This window comes from Nannobrachium achirus (assembly GCF_963921795.1).
Source record: "Nannobrachium achirus genome assembly, chromosome: 6".
Taxonomy (NCBI): Eukaryota; Metazoa; Chordata; class Actinopteri; order Myctophiformes; family Myctophidae; genus Nannobrachium; species Nannobrachium achirus.
In genome coordinates this window covers 18,568,058-18,576,644 of record NC_137815.1, presented here as the reverse complement: position 1 = coordinate 18,576,644, position 8,587 = coordinate 18,568,058, and the positions used below count along the sequence as shown (strand labels likewise).

Below are 8,587 nucleotides of genomic sequence, written 5' to 3'. Positions count from 1 at the left end.
AACATAGAGACTTGCATTTAGCATTAAATTGTGCACTTAAGACTCCATAATGTTGTGAAATATAACTATTAAACAGAAGAGTTTGAGCTTAGGTAATTATGACATGAGAAATATATATAATTATAATGCAATTGAATATATTAAACTATGCCTGGAATTGATGGGGAGTGAATTGTAAAACATTGTAATGCTCAAAAATGGTACTTGGGAATATAAAATTAAGGCATACAAAAGTAATTATTCAAAAATTAGGTCAAATTTGTTTTTTTCTTTTGTCACAAAATGGGCTATATTTTACACAATATTATACCTAGAGACTTGCATTCAGCATGACAGTGTACCCTTAAGACTTCCTGATGTTGAAATATAACGATTACTATCCACAATTTTCCCCGGGGGTTTACTGGAGACTATCAGGACCAAACTTCCGGGTTTAACAGCAGACATACAAGCTCACGTCGCGCCGCAGATGCAACCCGTTGTGAGCTTGTAAATCGGCGGCGGAAGCTCGAAGCAGACGTCTGCGCAATGCACTATGGGGCGTTGGAAAATCGTGGATACAGTTTTGATCATAGGTAATTATGGCATGAGTGATCCCTCCTCCCGTAAAATCATATTATCCTGCAGAAAGTTAAAAGTTGCTGTTCACATGAACATATCATTAATAGCTCTCATGTTACTGATAGAAATTTATGTTAGCTGTTTGTTGAGCGTCTCACAGTCTGACCTAGTTCTGGGAGTGGGCGTGTCTGGGCCTGCTGTCTTTTGGTAACGAGGACCTGTATGCTTGCACTGACCCGGTGGTATGCCCGCTCCTTCTTGGAGACGGGTATAGCACTCAGCAGGGTGACACGCAGGGAACTAGTGTGTACCGATGCTTCTCTAACGGGTTGGGGAGCAGTGTACAGAGGCATGGTGGCAAGCTGCGCTGACCTGCTTTCACACTTCACAGGCTCAGGGGACCCTGTGGCACCCGGGCTCTGATCGCCTCCAGCTATGGGCTTGGCCCCTGAGAGGCGCAGGTGGTCAGATCTAGTTCCAGATCCCCTTCTACTATTGCGGCGTACAGGGACTGTTCCACACATGGTGCGAGACCCACAGTGCTGATCCCGGAACACTGTGATGTTCAGACTGTGATGCACTTTCTGCAGTCACTCACTGCTGGATAAGGGCTGGGCGGCTAACACACTGAAGGTGTATGTTGCCGCTATCTCTGCATGCAATTCTGGTGGAGCTGTATGTATCAAATTTGACCCTTTTTTAAAAATAATTTCTCTGTTTACTAACTTTTTGCATTTCTAAGTAATATTCTTCTCCATTAGAATGTTTTATAATTCAGTACCAATAAATTCCAGGCATGATTTGACACATTCAATTGCATTATAAGGATACTATATGGAAATGAATAAAAAATGAGAATTTTGGTTATTTCCATATAAAAGTGGTGGTAACGTATGAGCATGGATGTCCATACATGGAGATTCGGGCTATTTCTTTAGGCTAATACACACAAAGTGAAATGTAGGGACCGTTTGCACCGCTCAAAAAAAGGTTGTTTGGTCTCAACCTTTTCAAGCCAAGGACCCCTTAGCTGAGAGAGAGATGAAGCAGGGACCCCCACAACCTTTTCATAGATTCCTTATATTAATTTGTGTTTTCAGATATTTAACCACTTGAACCGTCAATACTTAATAAACTTGACCCTTCACTCTGCGCTGCGAGGTGTTGTGAGCTTGTAGATCTGCTATTTTTATAGTTCTCAGAATATGGACGCTAGGGTTTAAGAGGCTAATATAAAAAATCACACCCAATGTGAAGTGAGCGGTGGTCGTGCTTGCATAACATCTTCAGACTAGGATTTAAGTCTAGGATGTACAGGCTATGCTAGACACACACATTTTGCTATGGCAAAACGCTGAGGAAAAAGGCTACAGACATACGACATGACATCACTAGACAAACATGATGCTACGCACACACATTTTACTATGGCAAAATGCTGAGGAAAAAGGCTACGGACACACACACATTTTGCTATGGCAAAACGCTGAGGAAAAAGGCAACAGACATACGACATATGACATCACTAGACAAACATGATGCTACGCACACACATTTTACTATGGCAAAACGCTGAGGAAAAAGGCTACGGACACACGCACAGCCACTTATAGGAGCGGTTTGCACCGCTCAAAAAAAGGAGAAAAAGGTTTCTATCACACCCGAACCCCCTGTGGTAGATTGAGTGGCTGAGATGAGCAGAGGGTGGCCTCCACTCCTGAACCTAAGTTGTTAACACAACTTACATTTGTGTTATTGCTGCATGTCATTCATTTCCACTCAACAACAAGGTTCAAGGTCGTACTTTATTGTTACATCTTTTGTACAAAAAAAGGGAACAAAAAAGAGCATTGTCAAATCAAATGTACTGTAGGCCTGCATGTGCACATATGGTATATATATAAAAAAAAAACAGCAGCATTCAGCTTCACAGTATATTCTATATACAGCAGATTAGGAAGGTGCATTTCAAGCATAATAGTGGAAAAAGGTTTGAATGATGTCCCATTTCTTTCCCTTTGCCCTGTGGTTCGCTTCAGTTCTTGACAGTTCCTTCATGTACGGGGAAAGAAGCTTTTCCAGTAGCTTTGAGACTGCGTACTCCTAGAGTGGTTCTAGGAGGCTTCCTGTTGGATGGGGGAGTGGTCTCTGGATGGGGGAGTGGACTGTTTCATCATGGTTCTCTCTCTTCCTCTCTCATGACCCTTTTCCTTGTCTTTCACTGTCACTCAACCATCACTAAAAAAGAAAAACTTGCACCTGTGCGAGAAGTCACTTGGCATGGCCCATACATAAACATACATACAGTATCTCCTTGTATGGGCCGTTCTGTCCATGACATCGGTCTCTGGTGAAGTTAGTCGACACGCGTGCATATCTCCTTGTATGGGCGTTAGTTATCTCCACATGGAGTTCCGTGCATGAGACGTACTGTAGGAGCGCTTAGCACCGCTCAAAAAGATCTCTGTTCAAATGACTCAGCAGCTCTCTCTCTCTCTCTCTCTCATTGAATAAATAGATTAAAAAAGAAGGAAAAAAAAACAGCAAGCTTGAACACAGCCCTGGGGTTTACAGAGTAAAACCGGGGCGTCATTGGAGAGGGAAGGAGAACATAATAACCAATTCAAATTGTTACAATAGTTCTGATTGAACTGGAGCCCCTATTTTTATAATTGAAATTATACATTTTGTTCAAATATGTAAAATGTTTTTGTACATTTTGTATTTTATATATATTTTAAAATAAATATTGAAAATAGAAATACACCCCACAAAAAGTGAGAATAACAGATCTACAAGCTTGAAATTTAACTTGTTTTACTTGATCAACTGTTTTCCCTTTTTATTTCATTATTATTTGATTATTACTATTCTTTTTTTAACCCATTTTGTTTTTTAGCTTTTTTTAAGCCATTTGACAGTAGGGGGCACTGCCTCAGAGGATATGGCTGTTTGGGCTCCTTGGTAACGATGAGAACCCCTCTCTGCTCCATCCACCTCCGCCATACAAAACCTTTTCTTTCTTTTAAAAGACTTCCCTTCGGCACCGTAAGGCGGTGCTTAATCCACCTCCTCCATGCGAGAGGCGTACTCGTCGTCGCCCTCTAGTGGCGTGGCGACGGCCTGCTCTTCCTCCATCACCTCGTCGTCCTCGGTGAGGTTCAGTCCCAGGCGGATCATCCGGTGGATTCTCTCCGAGTAGCTCTGCGGGTCGTCCAGGGTGAACCCGGAGGACAGCAGCGCCGTCTCAAACAGCATGTTGACCATGTCCTTCAGCGTCTTGTCGTTGTCGCCGTCCTGCTCCACCTTCCTCCGCAGGGCCTCCAGGATGGGGTGGTCGGGGTTGACCTCTAGGTGGCGCTTGGCCGACATGTAGTTCATGGTGTTGTTGTCGCGCAGCGTCTCCGCCTTCACGATGCGCTCCATGTTGGCGGTCCAGCCGTGCGCTCCCGTCACGATGCAGCAGGGCGAGGCCACCAGCCGGTTGGAGACACTCACCTTCTCCACCTTCTTGTCCAGGATGGTCTTCATGGCGGCACAGAGCTTCTGGAACCTGCTCTGGTCCTCCTCGCGCTTCTTCTTCTCCTCCTCGTCCTCGGGCAGCTCCAGCCCCTCCTTGGTGACCGAGACCATCGTCTTGCCGTCAAAGTCCTTGAGCTGTCCCACACAGTACTCGTCCATGGGCTCCGTCATGTACACCACCTCGTAGCCTCGCTTGCGCACACGCTCCACGAACGCAGAGTGGGAGACCTGGTCCTTGCTCTCGCCGGTGATGTAATAGATGGACTTCTGGTTGTCCTTCATGCGGGAGACGTAGTCCTGGAGGGAGGTCATGTCCTCGCCCGACTGGGAGGTGTGGTAGCGGAGGAGCTCGGACAGCTTCTTGCGGTTCTGAGAGTCCATGTGGATTCCCAGCTTCAGGTTCTTGGAGAAGGCTTCGTAGAACTTCTTGTAGTTCTCTTTGTCCTCAGCCAGCTCGGCGAAGAGCTCCAAGCACTTCTTGACGATGTTCTTGCGGATGACCTTGACAATCTTGTTCTGCTGCAGCATCTCTCTGGAGATGTTGAGCGGCAGGTCTTCGGAGTCCACCACGCCGCGCACAAAGTTCAGGTACTCTGGGATGATCTCCTCGCAGTTGTCCATGATGAACACCCTCCTGACGTACAGCTTGATGTTCTTCTTCTTCTTGTTCTCGAAGAGGTCGAACGGCGCGCGGCGGGGAATAAACACCAGGGCTCGGAACTCCAGCTGGCCTTCCACCGAGAAATGCTTGACGGCCAGGTGCTCCTCCCAGTCGTTGGTCAGGCTCTTGTAGAACTCTCCGTACTCCTCGTTGGTGATGTCGTCTTGCTTGCGGTTCCAGATGGGCTTGGTCTTGTTCAGCTCCTCCTGGTTGATGTACTTCTCCTTGATTTTCTTGGTCTTCTTCTTCTTGTCCTCGTCCTTGGAGTCGGCCTCCTCTTCGTCGTCAGTACCCACGTCCTCCACCAGCGGCTTGTCCTCCACTTCCTCCTTCTTCTGCCCTTCCTCCTCCACCCCCTCAGAGGGCTTTACCTCCTCCACCTCCATCACCTCCTCCACCTTCACCTCCTCCACCTCGGCCTCGTCGTCGCTGACCTCCTTGGTGCGCTCCTTCTCCACAAACAGGCTGATAGGGTAGCCGATGAACTGGGAGTGCTTCTTGACCACCTCCTTGATCCTCTTCTCCTCGGTGAACTCCGCCTGGTCCTCCTTGAGGTAAAGGACCACCTTGGTGCCGCGGCCGATGGGTTCGCCACCATCCAGCTTGACGGTGAAGGACCCCCCGGCGGTGGACTCCCAGGCGTACTGCTCGTCGTCGTTGTGCTTGGTCACCACCGTGACACGCTCGGCCACCAGGTACGCCGAGTAGAAGCCCACGCCGAACTGGCCGATCATGGAGACGTCGGCTCCGGCTTGCAGGGCCTCCATGAAGGCCTTGGTCCCGGAGCGGGCGATCACGCCCAGGTTGTTGATCAGGTCCGTCTTGGTCATGCCCACGCCGGTGTCGATCAGGGTCAGGGTGCGCGCTGCCGGGTCGGGGATGATGTCTATCTTCAGCTCCTTGCAGGCGTCCATCTTGGAGGCGTCCGTCAGGCTCTCATAGCGGATCTTGTCCAGAGCGTCCGAGGCATTGGAGATCAGCTCCCTGAGGAAGATCTCCTTGTTGGAGTAGAAGGTGTTGATGATGAGCGACATCAGCTGAGCGATCTCCGCCTGGAAGGAGAAGGTCTCCACCTCGGTGTCCTCGGGCTGAGCCGAGAAGCTCACAGCAGCCTCCTCTTCAGGCTGAGCCACAGACCCCTCTTGTTGCAGGTTAACCTCGGCCATCTTCAGCAATATCTGGAATAAAATGCCACTTATTAATAGTATAAATAAATATATGTAATGTTTGTTTGTCTGTGATGGATTAAAATTTTCTCAGATTAGATTCCTGTCTCTCCAAAGGTCAGCGCAGAAATGTCACAGTGGAAACCATTCGGGATGCTTTATATAAGCCTTTAGTCTGACGTCACACACAACACAGCATGTCGCCTAGCGATGCTGATTTATGACATCACACATACAACACAGCATGTAGCCTAGCGATGCTGATTTTGATGTTGATCTCCATATTTGGGCAAGAGCAAAGGAAATGTATGCTCCTGACACCCCCCCCATATGCCCATATACTCATAACATCAGGGATCTCCACTCCCCCATATACTCATAACATCAGGGATCTCCATATATGGGCATAAAAAGAAAATGGACAGACAGGATGATGGGGGATCGTCATCAATCTCCCGGAAGGAAGTCATTGATGTAGTGGCAAAGCGCAGAGGGTTGATGAGATCCGTCCAGAAATGTTGAAGGCTCTGGGTGTTGAGGGGCTGTCTTGGTTGATAGGTCTTTTCAGCATTGCATGGAAGTCTGGGACAGTGGCAGACTTTTCAAGAAGGGGGACCAGAGGGTGTGTGTTTAGTTTATACCAAGGTACTGGAAAGGAGGATCCGGCCGATAGTCGAAACTAAGATTCAAGAGGAACAATGTGGGTTCCGTCCTGGACGTGGAACAACTAACCAACTCTTTACTCTGACAGGGATCCTGGAGAGGGCCTGGGAGTATGACTATCCGGTTTACATGTGTTTAATGGATCTGGCGAAGGCATATGACCGGGTCCCCCGGGAGGTACTGTGGGAGGTGTTGCGGGAATAGTGAGGGGGACCTTGTTGAGGGCCATCCAATCTCTGTACAACCAACGCGTACAGAGTGTGTTCGGTACTAATTCGTTGTGACGAAATGGAGTTGAGTGTGGGTCATGCCCCAAAGTATAAGATCGCAGATACAAGCGGCTGAAATGAGTTTTCTCAGACGGGTGGCTGGTATCTCCCTTAGAGATAGGGTGAGAAGTTCAGTCACCCGAGAGAGACTTGAAGTAGAACCGCTGCTCCTTCACTTGGAAAGGAGCCAGCTTAAGATCCCGGGGCTGACCGAGGGTCAAATGGAGGGATTACATCTCCAAACTGGCCTGGGGACGCCTCAGGATCCCCCAGGAGGAAGTTGTTGCTCTGGAGAGGGAAGTTTGGAGCTCTCAGCTGGAGCTATACTGCCCCCGCGACCCGACTCCGGATAAGCGGTTAAGATGGATGGATGGATGGATAGACAAATACAGAGATGGTAAAATGGGTGCTCTAATGAATTGTATTATTATTATTTTTGCATTTTTATAGCGCTTTTATGAGTGCTCAAAGCGCTTTCTGGTTCATTCATTCATACATTGGGAGGTGAAACGGTGAACAGTCGATACCAGCGTCCTCACTTCCCACATTCACAAACCAACGGTGGCAAAAGCTGACACCGACCGACTCATTGGAGGCAATGTGGGGTTCAGTGTCTTGCCCAAGGACACTTCCACATGTGGACAGGAGGAGCCGGGATTCAAACCACCGACCCACGGATCATTGGACGACCTGCTCTACCTCCTGAGCCCCATGGCTGCCCCCAAACATGGGATTATGACGAGGGGTACAACGGGTAAAGCAAACATGGGATTATGACAAGGGGTACAACGGGTAAAGCAAACATGGGATTATGACAAGGGGTACAAAGGGTAATGCAGACATGGGATTATGACAATGGGTCAGGGCATACGAGCGGAGTGGAGCGCGATTGGTGCGGGGAGTGGAGCGAGCCGTCTTTTAGTTGAGCGTGAGCGAGCGACTTTTATAATGGGTCTGAGCGCCGACCCTCCTCCGCTCTGAGCCGATCCTGTTGGGGCGGCGCGCCGCATGTCGCATGTTTCCAACAAAACAGTGCAGAGTGAACAGCTCTCCAAGTCTCCATCAAAGCCGAGGTGTTTCGGACATGGTAGCAAACTACTTTTTTGACTCTGATTGACGACCCTGAGCGGTGCGTGGAGCGAGCGCGGAGCGAGAGATGCGAAAATCAAGTTGAGCTACGGAGCGGCGGGGAGCGGAGCGGCCCGGTGGCCGACCAGAGTGAGAGGGACAAGAGCCCTCTGGAGCGCGGAGCGGCTTTTGTCACCGCTCCACTCCGCTCGTGTGCCCTGCAAGGGGTACAAAGGGTAATGCAAACATTGGGTAATGACAACAGGTATAACGGGTAATGCAAACATGGGTTTATGACAAGGGGTACAACGGGTAATGCAAACATGGGATTATGACATGGGGTACAAAGGGTAATGCAGACATGGGATTATAACAACGGGTACAACGGGTAATGCAGACATGGGATTATGACAACGGGTACAACGGGTAATGCAAACATGGGATTATGACAAGGGGTACAACGGGTAATGCAGACATTGTATTATGACAAAGGTTACAACGGGTAATGCAAACATGGGGTAATGACAACAGGTATAATGGGTAATGCAAACATGGGATTATGACAAGGGGTACAGCGGGTAATGCAAACATGGGGTAAAGACAACATGTTTAACGGGTAATGCAAACATGGGGTATGACATTGGGTATAACAGGTAATGCATAACAGGGTTCCCAGG

General features: G+C 48.6%; 1 protein-coding gene across 1 annotated transcript; it reads right to left on the bottom strand.

The window, feature by feature from the left end:
• Positions 1–3,621: 3,621 nt before the first annotated feature.
• Positions 3,622–5,910, bottom strand: LOC308286877 (heat shock protein HSP 90-beta-like; the record flags this gene model as incomplete). The annotated part of the gene is made up of 1 exon (XM_080728000.1): positions 3,622–5,910. The coding sequence occupies one exon, from the start codon at positions 5,908–5,910 to the stop codon at positions 3,622–3,624; it is 2,289 nt and encodes a 762-aa protein (XP_080584126.1).
• Between the last annotated feature and the right edge of the window lie 2,677 nt (positions 5,911–8,587).